The sequence below is a fragment of the Scyliorhinus torazame genome, chromosome 4 (assembly GCF_047496885.1).
Source record: "Scyliorhinus torazame isolate Kashiwa2021f chromosome 4, sScyTor2.1, whole genome shotgun sequence".
Lineage (NCBI taxonomy): Eukaryota > Metazoa > Chordata > Chondrichthyes > Carcharhiniformes > Scyliorhinidae > Scyliorhinus > Scyliorhinus torazame.
Genome location: NC_092710.1, coordinates 120,339,138 through 120,356,225, shown reverse-complemented (window position 1 = coordinate 120,356,225; position 17,088 = coordinate 120,339,138). Strand labels below are relative to the sequence as shown.

Here is a 17,088-nt window from a genome sequence, read left to right as displayed (position 1 = left end):
TGTGCTTTTCTTTGTTCTTTGTTCTTTGGTGTGGGGTTGCCCACAATGGGAAATCCCATTGGTCGGCTGCCGGGACGGAGGATCCCATGCCACACCAGAAAACGGGTGCGGCGGGATGGAGAATCCTGTCCAGTGTACAGAAGTGCAAAGATTTACTCTGTGACTCTATAGATGCAGGCAATTGGGACTAGCTTAGCGGTAAAAACTGGGCGGCGTGGACAAGTTGGGACGAAGGGCTTGTTTCCATGTTGTAAACCTCTATGACTCTATGACTCTGTGAAAGTGAATTCTAGATTGGTTTGGCTTCATTTTTAAACAATCCTTCAATCAGTGTCCAAGGACATTTCAACGCCTTCTTCAACTCTTCCCTGAATTTCCTCTGGGTGGCTGCATAAATAAACGTGTTTATGCAGGAATTCAAAAGTTTCATCATAGCTCCAGTTTCCGTGGCGATATACGCAGGCGCTGTGCGGTCACCTCTATAGTAAGTTGTGTTTGACAGTCGTGTCGTTAATAAGCTCACATTGTCTGTCAGCCAGAACAGTATAAAACTGCCCGAGATAGTGAAGAGTAAAATGATGGATTTCCTCCTGTTCTCCATCTCTGAATCACTCTGATTCTCACTGCTGTGACCCCGGAGTCTCCTACGGGCTCTGCTGGCCACTAAAACACGTCTGACTGTCAAAGAATTAAACAGGACAATTAAAGTAAACGGGAGCCAGACACGCCAGATGCTGTGGAACCAGATGTACGCTGCACCAAAAGGTGAGGAAACAAATGCCAGATTTGCCCGGCAGCCCCAAAACAATTTGTTAATCATCTGTTCAGATTCATAGGCAAAAAACATGGGGATGTTCTTGATAAAGATCAGGATCGAGAACATTGTTATAACCAGCACCGCAGTTCGCTCGGTGCAGTATTTTGTTTTAAATGTCTGGTAACAGATAATTACAAAACGGTCAAATGTGAAGGAAACAGTGAACCAAACAGCCAAATCGAGATTGACAGCAGTCTGGTGTAGAATAAACTTACACACGGGAGTGTGAGACAGGAATGAATGTGGAAAATGATAACTGAAAATATAATACACCATTACATTGATGATCATAACTAGTAGATCTCCTGTTGCCATGGCCACCATGTAGATGGAGATACATTTGGAAAGGCCACAGTTTCCTCGGAGGAGCGCCACAATTGTCATTAAGTTTGCTGAAAGTCAGAGAAGAGAATTTGAGTGTCTATTTCGAAACGACTCAAAATGTTCACCAAAAATACATTCCATTAAGAAACATAAATTCAGCACAAAATATGACATACTCACAAATACTATGGATCGTGGTTGATTAAAAGAAGATTAGGGCAGCACGGTAGCATAGTGGTTAGAACGGTTGCTTCACAGCACCAGGGTACCAGGTTCGATTCCCGGCTTGGGTCACTGTCTGTGCGGAGCCTGCACATTCTCCCCGTGTGAGCGTGGGTTTCCTCCGGGTGCTCCGGTTTCCTCCCACAGTCCAAAGATGTGCAGGTTAGGTGGATTGGGGTTCCTAACATACCCTGAGTGTCCAAAAAGGTTGGGTGGGGTTATTGGGTTGTGGGGTAGGGTGGACATGTGTGCTTGGGTAAGGTGGCCTTTCCAAGGGCCGGTGCAGACTCGATGGACCGAATGGCCTCCTTCTGCATGTTAATTCTATGACAAAAAAGAGGCATATAATGCTCCAATGAATAGTAGCAAACCTGAGGATTGAGTACCACCAAAATGTTGAGAGATAGGGAAAAAACATAGATATGTGAGTAAATAAGCCAGTAATTATAAAACCAGATTAGAAGAGATGTGACAAGGACATAGAAAGGAAGATTGCAGTGAAAGTAAACATTGGTCTCTTGGAAGCAGAAGCAGGAGAAATTCTGATAGAGAATCAGAGAATGGGAAAGACATGGAACAAATATTTTGTGTCTGTGTTCACAGTAAATTACAAAAGCTTCACACCAGAAATAGATGGTAACCTAAGGGACAAAGTAATTATTTTCAGAAGGAAATGGAGTCCACACCTGTTATATTACTTGGTTTAAGTAATATATGTCGTTACTACCTGCAGATGTTGAACACTCAAGTCTTCGAAGTGAACTGAAATAATTTATTAAGTAACGATAAAACTAATAAATGAGTTTGACACTCCACTGAACTAACTCTAGCAATAAAGTAGGGATAAATCACTGTACAAACTGTATCTAAGCTACACGTGGTATCTAGGCTGTGATCTTACTCTACTACACTGCTGCTATCTGATTACTCCTGCGTGGAAAGAGAACTGGAGCTTCTTGGAGCTCAGTTATATAGTGAATCTTGTAATGCCCTCTAGTGGTACTGCCACAGCTAGGGGTTGTGATTAACCCTTTAGTTACATGTTTGTCTACATATCATTACACCACCAAGTAAAAAAAGAACTTGAGCAGGATTATCCATTGGCTGACGCCGAAATCTCGGAATGCGATTGGGCAAAGAATAGGTTCCAATGCCAAATTTACGGCAGGCGCCAATTTGACGCCGAATCACAATTGTCCGTCACCTCAACAGTGGCGTCAATGCGCTCCAGAACGCACATACATTAAACACCTTTTGGATGTCATTAGGGGTCCGACTGGTATTCTCCAGGTCTCACCATTTCTCCGCCTGCGATGGGATGATTTCCCGGCGGCGCGGTTTACTTGTACTTTTCCAAATCGTGAAACCGGCGCTGTGGCTGAAGAGGGAGAGAGAGGAGGTAGGACACAGAGAGGCACAACTGTGGGCTGCCAGGCTGGCTGGGGTTCGGGGGCCCCTGCCAGGATCAGAGGATGTGTGGGTGATGGGGGAACGGCCAAGTGGCTGGGATGACCCCCACGGGACTGGGGTGGTGTCCAGTCATGGACTGCCATTATCGCAGCCTGCAAGGCAGCCATCTTGCTGCACATCCCACTGACCACCCACCTTGGCCCCTGGTTCTGCAGAGTAACACCAGCCACATGTGTGCCCCACCCCTCCCCCACCCCTGCACCCAACCCTCCGCCATACCCACCCAACATGGTCGCTGTGGTGTTGGGTGCTCTGGTGCACAGATGAGCCAACACAGTTGTATGTGGTACAACTCTATTTTATTATAACTCTTATAATACAGTTCGTTCTGGATACTCTGCACGTGCTGTCTCCCTGAGTGTGTTTGGTAACAGATGTGTCCTGGTTCTCCTCTGCAGCTAATACTGACCACCGGGGGTCGTGTCTGTGCTTTTATATCTTTCTGTCATTGGTTGTGGTGTTGTGTGTTCTGATTTGTCTGTTGGTGTGTCTATCATGATGTGTGTGTTTGAATATCATGACTTCCCCCCTTTTTACAAAGATATGTGCCTACGTGGTTATAAATATAATTGTGTCGTGAGTGCATCGAAGAGTGTGTGTGTGTGTTATGTACAGCGTGTGTATATGACGTAACTATTTACATGGGGCGATGTCGGGTGCGTCACACTAACAAGGTTGTACCATAACAAAACTTGGATGCGAGAGAAAAAAAAAAAAAACTTGAACATTGGTCTGGTCAGACGATATCTGGAACAATAAACAACAACAGGTTATAATACAGAAGTGTTTGACTTTTTGAACGTATGAACAGCGTTATAAGTCCAGTCTAATGGGTGACCGCCTCAAGAATGGGCTGGTCCTCAAGCCGGTTCAGTTGTGGAGATTTGGGGTCACACTGGTTCACCTTGGACTGTTGGAGGTGATGCTGTTGCCGAAGTCTCTACTTTACCATTTGTTGTACTTCGTGCAGTGCTTGGTTTTTTTCATTCGTGCAAATATAACATTCAACATCTTTGTTAGTGGTGCCTTGGCTGTGGTTTGGTTCTGGTGGCGATGGAAGGGGCATGATCCGTGGCATCTCCACGAAGTCATCCTTGGGAACCAGTGGAGGATCCGGCATGTGCGTACGGTTCAGTTGCGAGCGTGGAAGGCGGCGCAAAGCTCGCTGATTGCGCCTACGCACCAATCCATCCGCCCTGCATGCCAGGAACAAGGTGGAGTCTTTTTCTTTTTATGTTTGTGGTGGACGGCATCTTGTAGCCGATGGGTCGTTGCCATCGAAGTAGCACCATCACTAATATCATGCAAGGCGATGACTGTGCCAGATGTGGAAGTTGGCCGAGACCGTGTACGCTGGTTCCGGCCACCTGCTGTGCCGGAAGGGCGACTCCGCAGAGAAACGTCGAAGCATGTCGCCTTGGAGAGAGAATTGTTGCTCGCATCAACGTCTGGCGATGGCGCGAATTGGTGTGTCCATCTTGGACCGCCGGTGCTGGTTGCCACTGCCGACCCAGTGGGACTGCCACGCGATCCATTCCCTGTCGCCGTGGCATCCGCCGTCACCCTGAGCGTGCCATCACCGAGGCCGCGACACCGCCCGTCCGGAGCAAGGTCTGGCGTGCGCGAATCAGAGTCGGCGCTTGGCTGCTCCCCATCTGGAGTCCGGTCTGCCTTCCGTCGATGCCCCCCGTCCGGAGTCCCAACAGGTTCACTGGAGGCAGCCGAGATTCCCTGAAGCTGCACTTCTGGAGTCGGAACATGCAGGAATGCACCAACCAGTGGAGAGGCTCGAGCCATCGAGGGTGGAAGCGGTGCGCTGCCACCGCAGTCGTCAGTGGTCCCACCGTGATCGTCGAGTGCCTCGGTACGCACAAGGCGAGGTCTGTCACCTTGCACCTTTTGCATGGGAAGTGGGATGCTGTCGTCACTCGTCTCACATCCCGTGGATAGATCCTCATTAGCAGCTTGCTGTTCACTAGGGTTGGGTAAATTGTCAGAGTTTTCATCTGGTGGTGCACACCATGTCGGTGGACTGTCATTGTCTTGCCGTTGTCCTTCATTTGGGCTTTTCTTCTTTGGAATTTTAAATCTTCCCCCAGACATTGCAGAACCTTGTTTATTACCCCCAAATTCTCCCATAGGTATGGTCTCGAATATAGGATCCAATGTTTCTATCGACATTGTACTATTTTCCAAAGAACATTCCGTTTCACTTTTCTTCTCAGGTGCCTCATATGTATCTTTGTCTAATGTACATGCCTTCATGGTCTCTGGGTCTGATTTTGCTGGGACTGGCATGGTCACAGTCTCTCTTTTACTGTTCTCAATTGCCCACATTATACTCCCCATACATAACTGCTTAATCACTGGGGTTAGTGTGGTACAATGGATAATCGGGTCGACCTTATCTGCATCTTCACCATTAGTGGAAAGCACACTTGGTTCACTTGAAACTGCTGTGGGTTTTAAATTCGTTATCTGGCTACTCGATGTCGGTGTCCTCAGGATTCTTGCTCCAATGTTCTGCTCAATAATCAGTGGAGCGTGTATAGGTTCAATGCAATTAATGTTCCCCAAAAGGTTTGAAGAGTCATTACTGACTAACTGCTGGTCTCCGAAGTTGGGATCTTGCGGTGTTGTGTTGAAGGGAGACATTTGTCCCTGCTGTAGATATGATTCAGGTTGTGTTATTTCCATTACCTGAGGATCAATGTCTTGTCCATTTTTTCGATCCGTACTAAAACACTGGCAATTCTCAGTCTGCTCCTTGCAAGTTAAACATTCAATTAATTTCGTTAGCAAATCCTCAGCATCCTTCTGTGGCCGTGCAGCATTATTAATCTCTGTTCGGCTATAATGATCCTGAAGGTCAGCGCATAAACCTTTTTTCTTCGGGCTTGGACGAGGCGATTCCTTTGGCTTGTCTTCAGTTGGGCTTGAACAGTCTTCAGCGCTGTGCCCTTCATTGTAGCATGAGAGACCGTCATGTTCATGCTGCTGTATAGTGGAGCATGGTAGGCTGTTATAGCCTTCTTGCTGTTCACGTGAGCATGGCAGACTTGCATCGTCTGCCGCTGGTTGGTCAGGAGAGGTTGCTAGACCCTCATGGTCTTGTTCCTGCAAGGACTGCGCTCTGGAGTCTTGCGTTCCTTCCATCGTGGAGTCCGTCCACGAGCTCTCTGTGGAGGCTTGTGACACTGGAGTCACTTCTTGTTCGTGCAAGGACTGCGCTCTGGAGTCTTGCGTTGCTTCTATCGTGGAGGCTGTCCACGAGCTCTCTGTGGAGGCTTGTGACACTGGAGTCACTTCTTGTTCGTGCAAGGACTGCGCTCTGGAGTCTTGCGTTGCTTCTATCGTGGAGGCTGTCCACGAGCTCTCTGTGGAGGCTTGTGACACTGGAGTCACTTCTTGTTCGTGCAAGGACTGCGCTCTGGAGTCTTGCGTTGCCTCTATCGTGGAGGCTGTCCACGAGCTCTCTGTGGAGGCTTGTGACACTGGAGTCACTTCTTGTCCGTGCAAGGACTGCGCTCTGGAGTCTTGCATTTCTGCAATTGTGGAGTCTGTCCACGAGCTTGCTGTGGAAGCTTGTGACACTGGAGTCACTTCTGGTTCATGCGAGGACTGCACTCTGGAGTCTTGCATGTCTTCTTTCATAGAGTCGGGAACGTTGAGCGGGACGTGGACCACGCTCTGTGTGGCAGCAGGGCACTCTCCGTGTGCTTGCACCGCTCCCTGTCTGTTAATGTCAGGCTGCAGCATCATCCGGTACTGATAAGTTGGAACGTCATATCTGCTGGATTGAAGATCCTCAAATCCGAAAAATGAATCCGCATCTGCGTCGGATTCAATGTGGGGGCCGCCAATGTGCAACACGAAAGGTTCGTCCGAGTCATAGTCATATAGGACCACGGAGCTATCATTGGGCTCGCGAGGTCCGGAAACACTGTAAAGATCGTCATCGAAGTATTCAAGGTCGGAATCATCGGCTTGTGCGTAGGTAACTGCTTGTCGGAGGGTTCTTCGGAGGTCAAATTCATCTCCTGGGTCAATTTGCGGCACTGTGCTGTCATTCCAGGTGAGGGAAGGTTGTTTTACAGCTTTAACAGATTTTTGTTTTTTTGATTTGGACGTTTCCCTTTTAAATTGGATTTGGGACATTTCCCTTTTAAATTGGTGCAGTCTGGGGCCTCTGACATCCTGACGCTCGGTATGTAGCACGTAGGAAGCGACTGCGCATGCTCAGATCGCTGTTCCTTTACCGATGGCCGTTTTCTTGACTGCGCATGCGCAGCATCTCGCGCATGCGCAAACGAAATTTCCAGTTCTGCGCACTGCTCGCGCAACTGTGCTAGCGTGATACCTTTAGCAAGATGGCCGCCGACCTCGACCCAGCCCTCTCTCAGGCCCGGGATTTTGGCTTCTGGGAATTCGGGCTCCGGGATCCCAGCCACGAGGTGAGTACTGCAGCTTTTCTTACCTTTATTTGCCGATTGGATTGCGTTTTCTTCACAGTACTTGGAGAATTTGTCCAGGACTGCCTGGTAATCGTACCTTTGCTGCCTCCTGAAGAACCTGAACCTTCTGAATATTTCTCTTGCCCTTGCACCGGCGATGGTGAGGAGAAATTCAATTTTTTCGCTATCATCCAGGTCTTGGAGTTCAGCTGCCACCAGGAACAATTCGAACATTTGCCGGAATCGCCTCCAGTTTTCGCGGAGATCGCCGTAGCACTGGAGCGGCTGCGGAACCGGGAGCTCTATCATTTTGCCTGGGCACTGCTGGTTGTCTGTGTACACTGAGGTATGCCGGCAGGTATCGATCCACTCCTGTACCATGTGGTGTTGGGTGCTCTGGTGCACAGATGAGCCAACACAGTTGTATGTGGTACAACTCTATTTTATTATAACTCTTATAATACAGTTCGTTCTGGATACTCTGCACGTGCTGTCTGCCTGAGTGTGTTTGGTAACAGATGTGTCCTGGTTCTCCTCTGCAGCTAATACTGACCACCGGGGGTCGTGTCTGTGCTTTTATATCTTTCTGTCATTGGTTGTGGTGTTGTGTGTTCTGATTTGTCTGTTGGTGTGTCTATCATGATGTGTGTGTTTGAATATCATGACAGTCGCCACCCGCCGGCGGCCCACCCAGATCAACGCCCACTGTAGCCCCTACTAGGGTGCCGGCGAAGACCACCACTGGCAAGGACAGTGGCAGCCGATGGTACCCCTAGCATCAGGGACTGGCGCCAGGACGAGCACCTTGCAGCAGCGGAGTATGCTGCAGAGGAGCAGGAGGCACCAACAGGCATAGGAGGAGGGTGTGCCAAAGAGGCGCCGCATGAGGCTCGTGTGTACCGGCAGCGGCTGTCATTCGAGAACCTGCCTGACCAGGCATGCCGTCTAAGAACCAGCTGAGCAGGGAGAAAATGCAATATATCTGCCCGATCATGGCGCACCTGGCACCGCGGGGGTATGGGGGAGCACACCCGCTCCCGGTGGCCGTCAAGGTGATGGTCACCCTGAACCTTTATGCGACGATGTCCTACCAGCCGTCAAGTAGGGTCCAGTCAGGGATCTCAGAGAGCTTGGTGCACAGGTGCATCTGTGCGATCACGGATGCCCTATATTCCCAGGCGGCTCAATGCATCCACTTCAATGTGGACCAACCCACCAGGGTGCCTGAGCAGCTGGGTTTCCCGCCATAGACGAGATGCCCCGGGTTCAGGGGGTGATCGATGGGATACATGTCCCTGATAGAAATCTAGCTTTAATATATAATAAGCTTAAAAGGAAGAAATGGTTCAGAATCAAACTGGTTTATTAAAGTGGTTCAGAATTAAAATGTTTTAATAAAGTCATTCAGAATTAAAATGGTTGATTAAGGTCACACAGTTCAAACAGACAAACAGTGAGAACTGCTGAATAGCATCAGAATGATCAGATTAAAACTCCAGACAGGAGCAAGGACACATTCGTTAGTAGGTAAATCTGGGCAGTGTTCCTAGTTCAGTTTTCATGAAAATGGATAAAGTTTGATGGGAACGGAATATCACAGTTATACCAGATCAAAATTTGATGGACAGCCAATTTCTATCGAATTAAATGAACTATAATTATTATGACCCCATCGCAGACAGAAAGGGGACAGAACATTAACGATAGCAATTACCTTAAAAATAGGTGCTGATTTTGAACAATTGATTCCGGAATCATCTCATTTCATTTCTTTAACTATTTCCTGCGCTTTGCTCTGAAAGCCGCCAGTTTGTCTATTTTCAACTTTTCTGTATTATGTATTTTAATTTGAAGAAATCAAGAACTGTCATTGTATTGAATTCAACTCAGTCATCTGTATTTGCTTGGACAAAAGAAACTTTCTTAAAACTCTGTATTTGAAAGCAAGCTGTTCTGATCAAGAGACAGTTGAAACTGACTGAATAAAGCTACAATTTACTTCACTATTGAAGCTCAGTTTTAAGTTCTGTCGAGTGATATATAGTGCGGCGGCACATAAGATATATTAACCAAGTACAGATCTATCAGTCCCCCTACGAGCACCTACAGATGACAAGCCGCTCTCCACAAACTGAAAGGGGTTCCACTCGATGAGCGCGCAGCTGATAAGTGACCATCAGATGCGCATCATGCACGTCTGCACCCAAAACCCAGGCAGTGTGCACAACGCCAATGGGGAGACTCGCTACAATGACGCCCACACAGCAACCAGGAGTGGGATCGAGCGGAGCTTCGGCCTCCTGAAAATGCATTTCAAGTTTCTGGACTGTTCTTGAGGGGCCCTCCAGTATCATGCTGAGAGGGTCGCCCACATCATGTTGTCCTCCACAACATCGCGCAGCATAGGGCGATATGCTGGAAAAGGAGGAGGCAAGTCCTCGCAAAACATTGAGCCCAGGTAGGAAAGGGAGGCTGCACAATTTGTGCGCCAGGGCCAACGTGCATGGGATGTTCTGATCGCCTCCAGGTTAACCAACTTGTGGGGCGGGACTGACCAGGGGCATCGATACCGCATCCCACCCCCCCCTACCGGCCACCCCTTCTATAATACATAACTGCCACACTACGGGGTGTGGGCCCTGGATTGGCAGTAACACCACGGGTCTGGTCCATGGGATGGAGGATGATGCCAACCCGCTTTGCGATGAGCTCTGGTGCTCCATTTTGTTTGACAACGCCTGACTCCTGCCCATGGTAGTACTTTCCACCTGGATAATCCCTGCATGCGAGCTGGCCATTCCATCACACAGTGCCATCGAATCCCTGGGATGACGGTGGGGGGAACGGTCAGAGGGTGAGGTGGAGCACGGGGAGGCCAGGCCACCCACAACTTCCGCCCACAGCCCTGTCAACGTCCGCCCATTTCCCCAGGCTCTGGCCAGCCCAGACCAGCCCATCCATCACACCCATCTGACAGAGCACCGAGGCAGGTTGTAACAGTGTGACAGTTATTTAATGTGCCAACGTACAGACAGATTTGTGCCCGAGCCTCTATAACTAAACTGTGTCCTGCACCAATGCCAACTTAACTAGTGTCTACACTTCTGCCCTTCTGGGCCCTAACACTACTTGGTGGATCCCCAGATGGTACAGCAGGAGTGGAGGCGACCTGCTGTGACTCCAGCCTGTGATCTGGGTCCCCATTGACGGCTATTTTCTGGAGCGTCCGGGCCTGGATGCACTTGGCTGCTGCTCAGGTGTCCCAGGAGGGTGGTGCCGTCCTGTTTGCCCGCTGCCCACTAGAAGCGCCAGGGACAGGAGTGGGGGGAGTCCAAAGTGCTGCTGTGTTCCATTTCCTCCCCTGCGTGAGACACCGGCACGGGCCCCATCACCTCCTCCTCCTGCAGATTGGGAAGGGGGGAGACATTGGGGAAATGTGGGCGCCGGTGAGGGGGAAAAGACGGGACATAGTTGGAGAATGGGGAAGGGGAGGGGGAGGGGAAAGGGAGCTGCGCCATAAGAGGCGGGTCAGGTAAAGGGATGTTCCCGCTCCAGAAGGAATAAGGCGGGAAGACAGGCGCAAGGCGGATGGGAGTTCCCCACACGGGGGGGTCGAGGAGTGAGCAGGAGTAGCCGGGGTCAGTTGAAGTCAGCTGACTTACGGAGGTAATATGGGGGGAGCAATCATGCTAGAAAGAGATCTAGCGGGGGGGGGGGGGGGGGGGGGGGGGGGAGGGGGAGGGGGGGACAACTGGGTTGCTGCTGCGGAAATCCAAAAGGAAATGGCTAAAGAGTGGGTGGGCGGGGATGGTGTGCGACGCTGGGGGAGCGAGCGGGAGCGCGGAGGCGGGATATGGGACTGGCCTAGAGAAGGTAATGGCTAGTCGACACGGGAGGGGGGCAGGTAGCCCCCTAGTGAGGCTGATCACGTGGAACGTGAGAGGCCTGAACGGACCGATAAAAAGGGCCCGAGTGCTCGCGCATTTTAAAGGACTAAGGGCAAACATGGTTATGCTCCAAGAGACGCACCTAAAGGTGGCGGACCAAGTTAGGTTAAGGAAAGGATGGGTGGGGCAGGTGTTCCACTCAGGACTGGACGCAAAGAATAGAGGGGTGGCCATTTTGGTGGGTAAACGGGTAGCTTTTGAAGCAAAGAACATCGTAGCAGATAGCGGAGGTAGATATATAATGGTGAGTGGCAGGCTGGAGGGAATGGAGGTCGTGTTGGTTAATGTGTATGCCCCAAACTGGGACGATGCGGGATTTATGAGACGGATGCTGGGGCGTATACCGGACCTGGAGGTAGGAAACTTGATTTTAGGAGGGGACTTTAATACGGTGCTGGACCCGGGGCTAGATAGGTCCAGCTCAAGGACCGGAAGAAGGCCGGCAGCGGCCAAGGTACTTAAGGGGTTTATGGACCAAATGGGGGGAGTGGATCCATGGCGATTTCTTAGACCTAGGGCTAGGGAGTTTTCCTTCTTCTCCCATGTCCATAAAGTGTACTCCCGGATAGATTTTTTTGTTTTGGGAAGGTCGTTGATCTCTAGGGTGGAAGAAGCTGAGTACTCAGCCATAGCGGTTTCGGATCATGCCCCACATTGGGTGGACCTGGAATTAGGAGAGGAAAGGGAGCAGAGAACACTCTGACGATTAGATGTGGGACTGATGGCGGATGAGGGATTGTGTACAAGAGTGCGGGTTTGTATTGAGAGATACCTGGAGGTCAATGACGACGGCGAGGTCCCTGTGGGAGTGGTATGGGAAGCACTAAAAGCAGTGGTCAGAGGAGAGCTGATCTCCATTGGGGCCCACAAAAGGAAAACAGAGGCCAAAGAAAGGGAAAGATTACTGGGGGAGATTTTAAGGGTGGATAGGGAATTTGCAGAGACCCCGGAGGAGGAATTGTACAGGGAGAGGAGACGACTCCAGACGGAATTTGACCTTCTGACCACCAGAAAGGCGGAGGTACTGTGGAGGAAGGCACAGGGGAGGAGGTATGAATATGGGGAAAAGGCTAGTCGCCTGTTGGCTCATCAATTGCGAAAGAGGGCAGCAGCGAGGGAGATAGAAGGAATTAGAGACGAAAGGGGAGACACGGTGCGAAGGGCAGGTAAGATAAATGAGGTGTTCAAGACCTTCTATGAGGAACTGTATAGGTCTCAACCCCCAGAGGGAGAGGAGGGGATGCGGCAGTTCCTGGACCAATTGAGGTTCCCGAAAGTGGAGGAGCGGGGGGTGGTAGGCCTGGGGGCACCGATTGGGGTGGGAGAGGTTATTGAGGGACTGTGAAGCATGCAAGCAGGGAAGGCCCCGGGACCAGACAGGTTCCCGGTGGAATATTACAGAAAATATGTGGACTTGTTGGCCCCGTTGATGGTGAGGACGTTCAATGAGGCCAGGGAAGGGGGGACTCTACCCCCGACGATGTCGGAGGCGACGATATCGTTAATTTTGAAGAGGGATAAAGATCCGTTGCAGTGCGGGTCCTATAGACCCATTTCATTATTGAACGTGGACGCCAAATTGTTGGCAAAGGTACTGGCATCGAGGATAGAGGACTGTGTCCCGGGGGTGGTGCACGAAGTCCAGACAGGGTTCGTAAAAGGGAGACAACTGAATGTTAACGTGCGACGACTATTAGGGGTGATAATGATGCCCCCAGTGGAGGGGGAGGCAGAGATAGTGGCGGCAATGGACGCAGAGAAGGCATTTGATAGGGTGGAGTGGGAGTATTTATGGGAAGTGTTAAGGAGGTTTGGGTTTGGGAGCGGGTTTATTAGCTGGCTTAGACTTCTTTATGGGGCTCCAACGGCAAGCGTAGTTACAGGTCGACATAGATCGGAGTATTTCCGACTATATAGGGGAACAAGACAGGGATGCCCGCTGTCTCCATTGTTGTTTGCGTTGGCAATTGAACCTCTGGCCATGGCGTTGAGAGACTCCAGGAAATGGAGAGGGGTGATTAGAGGGGGAGAAGAACACCGAGTCTCGTTATACGCGGATGACCTATTGTTATACGTGTCGGACCCAGCGGGGGGGGGGGATGATAGAGGTTATGCGAATTTTGAGGGGGTTCGGGGATTTCTCGGGGTATAGGCTAAACATGGGGAAGAGTGAATTATTTGTGATACATCCAGGGGACCAGAGTAGAGAGATAGAAGGCTTGCCTCTAAGGAAAGTGGAAAGAAACTTCCGATACCTGGGGATTCAGATCGCTAGGAGCTGGGGAACCTTGCACAGACTTAATCTGACACGGTTGGTAGAACAAATGGAGGAGGACTTCAAGAGGTGGGACATGCAGCCTCTATCGCTGGCGGGCAGGGTGCAAGCAATTAAGATGATGGTCGTCCCGAGGTTCTTATTTGTATTTCAATGTCTCCCGATACTAATCACCAAGACCTTTTTTAATAAAATAGACAGGAGCATCACGAGCTTCGTTTGGGCAGGGAAAGTTCCGAGAGTAAGGAGGGGGTTCCTTCAGCGTAGTAGGGACAGAGGAGGATTGGCACTACCGAACTTGGGCGATTACTATTGTACCGCCAATGTGGCAATGATACGTAAATGGATGATGGAGAGTGAGGGAGCAGCGTGGAAAAGACTGGAGAGAAAGTCCTGTAAAGGGACGAGTTTAGAGGCGCTGGTGACGCCGCCGCTACCGATCTCACCTAAAAAGTTTACCACGAACCCGGTGGTGGCGGCAACATTGAATATCTGGGGACAGTGGAGGCGACAGAGAGGGGTGCGGGGAGCCCTGGTGGGGTCCCCAATCAGGAACAACCATAGGTTCGCCCCTGGAAGAATGGATGGAGGATTTCAGAGCTGGTACCAGTTGGGAATTAGGAGGGTGGGAGATTTATTTATAGATGGGACGTTTGCGAGATTGGGAGCATTGGAGGAAAAGTATAAGTTGCCCCGGGGAAACTTCTTGAGATATATGCAGGTGAGGGCGTTTACTAGACAACAGGTGATGGAATTTCCGTTGCTCCCGACACAGGGGATACAGGACAGGGTGCTTTCAGGGGTGTGGGTCCGAGAGGGCAAGGTGTCAGAGATTTACCGAGAGATGAGGGAAGAGGGGGAGGAGTCGGTGGGTGAACTAAAAGGAAAGTGGGAAGAAGAACTAGGGGAGGAGATAGAGGAGGGTATGTGGGCTGATGCCCTAAGCAGGGTAAATTCCTCTTCCTCATGCGCCAGGCTTAGCCTGATTCAATTTAAGGTGCTACATAGAGCACACATAACGGGAGCAAGATTGAGCAGGTTCTTTGGAGTGGAGGACGAATGTGGGAGGTGTGGCGGGAGCCCGGCAAACCACGCACATATGTTTTGGGCGTGCCCGGCACTGGAAGGGTATTGGAAGGGAGTGACGGGAGTGATTTCGCGGGTGGTGAAGGCCCGGGTCAAACCAGGCTGGGGGTTAGCTCTATTTGGAGTTGCGGAAGAGCCGGGAGTGCAGGAGGCGAAAGAGGCCGACGTTGTGGCCTTTGTGTCCCTAGTAGCCCGGCGCAGGATCCTATTCATGTGGAAGGATGCGAAACCCCCCCAGACTGGAGGCCTGGGTAAATTATATGGCGGGGTTCATTAAACTGGAGCAGATAAAGTTTGCCCTGACAGGATCGGCTCAAGGGTTCACCAAGCGGTGGCAGCCATTTCTCGACTACCGAGGGGAACGTTAGAGGGAAGACAGATGACCAGCAGCAGCAACCCAGGGGGAAGGGGGGTGGAGGGGGGAGGGGGGGTGGGGGTTTTAGTTTAGTTTAGGTCAAAGATAATGGGGTTTTGTTACTTGTGTATTGTTAAAAATTTCTGTATTGTTATTGTTGCGTTTGCTTTGTAAGAGGGGAAAAATTGTTGTTTGGGAAAAAAATTTCAATAAAACATATTTTTTTAAAAAAGTAAATGTTGATGTTCAGTGAGACCTGAGTGTACTTGCACAAGAAACACAGAAAGTTAGCATGTCAGTACAGCAAGTAATTAGGAAGGCAAATGGTATGATGGACTTTATTGCAAGGGGATTTCAGACAAGAATACAGAAGCCTTGTGACAATTGTGCAGGACCTTGATGAGACCACACCTGGAATACTGTGTGCTAATTTGGTCTCCCTATTTAAGGAAGTATATGATGCATTGGATGCAGTACAGCAATAGTTCACAGGATTCAACCCCGGGTGAGAGGGGTGTCCTATGAAAGAGGCAAAATTAATTAGAGCTATGTTATCTGGAGTTTTAGTAAATGAGAGGTGATCGCAATGAAATATACCAGGTTCTGAAGGGGAAGGGGCTTAACAGAGTTAAGATCGTTCTGAAAGTTAGAACAAGCTCAATGGGTTGTGTGGTCCACTCCTGCTCCCATCTCACCTTGTTGTGTACTTAATTTAAATATAGAAGGAGATGCAGATTGAGAGCATTTTACGCTGTTGTATGTAATTAATAACACAGCCATGTGAGGCAGAGTTAGTATTAGACCCATTTTCTGGGAAACCTACTCACACATTTTGATAAACTGCTGCAGTCCTAAGTTTGCATGAGATGACAAGGTGGTGCAGAAGGTCATTCAAATCCGAGTGTGCAAACGTTAAGAATTCAGTTAAATTGTCGGATTACAGGAACATTTGAATTGTGTGTAAATGGTTCGATTTGTCCTGGCAACGATTGAATCTGTGACACTGTGATCCAGGAAACACCACACTTCACCAAACAGGCAGGAAGGACAAGGAGTGCATTAATACAGATTAACAACAAACAGATTACAATAACTCACCGGGAACACCAACAACTGCGAGGATCGGGTAGTAAATCTCCTTTATCAGCAGAATAGTCAGCTGCCCCATTTTCTGTGACAGTGGATGAATTCTGTCCAAGCTGAAAGTCTTTGACTCGTACATGGCAGAGACACAGGAAGGGAGCTTTATATTTACCACACATCAGTCATCCAGGGAGTCAGTCACATTACATCATTAGTAGCATTAGCGACAGTCACTGAACAAATAGAATCAATTAAATTGTTTTTCTGATTTCTGGTATTTCAGAACAAATATATTTGAACTTGTAGTTGTGCAGTTTAAGAAAAACACACAAAATGAAAAAAATTGATTGAATCATAGAATCATACAGAACAGAGCGATCTAGCGTGTACTGATAAACAACTCCTCTAAATCTGTGATAGAGAATTTCACAGGTACGCCACTCTCACCACTCCCTGGGTGAAGAAATTTCTCCTCACCTCAGTCCGAAGTGGTTTCCCCAAACCCTCAGACTGTGACCCCTTGTTCTGGACTCCACCGCCATCGGGAACATCCTTTCTGCATCCACCCTGCCTAACCCTGTCTGATAGCTCGAGACAACACACTGCAGACTCCCAGTAACAATCAAAATGGGTTTATTACTAGTAGGCAAAGTCAACTATCGACAGCCACAGAGATGGAGTGGGTCTGAAGTTGGGCCAGTCTTTACCCTGGGTTAGTTCCACTTGAGAGTTCGGTGGGCACACCTGGTGGGTGGTTGCCAGCTTTTCTTTTGTCTTAACATCGTAGATCCAAGGTGTTCGTTCTGACAGTTCTTGCCCCTTCGTGTTCCTCATTTTCCTGCAGAGCTGGCGAGGTGTTAAGAGTGTTAACTATATTCTTTTTAGTTTTGATGCCGTTGTTTGCTCTTGGTGGTCGTGTTGGAAGGTGGGCCTTCAGGCCCAGGAGGAGGAGGAGGAAATGCAACGGAGGTTCCGCATGAGGTCTCGAGTGTACTGACGGTGCCTGTCATTCGAGGACCTGCCGGACCGGGCATGCCGTCGAAGACTCTGTCTGA

The 17,088-nt window shown here is 49.6% G+C and overlaps 1 protein-coding gene across 1 annotated transcript; it reads right to left on the bottom strand.

Annotated features, from left to right (window-relative positions):
* Positions 1 to 289: 289 nt before the first annotated feature.
* Positions 290 to 16,867, bottom strand: LOC140411429 (probable G-protein coupled receptor 139). The gene is made up of 2 exons (XM_072500536.1): positions 16,741 to 16,867; positions 290 to 1,209 (listed from the first exon to the last, which is right to left on the bottom strand). The coding sequence occupies exons 1-2, from the start codon at positions 16,865 to 16,867 to the stop codon at positions 290 to 292; spliced, it is 1,047 nt and encodes a 348-aa protein (XP_072356637.1).
* Between the last annotated feature and the right edge of the window lie 221 nt (positions 16,868 to 17,088).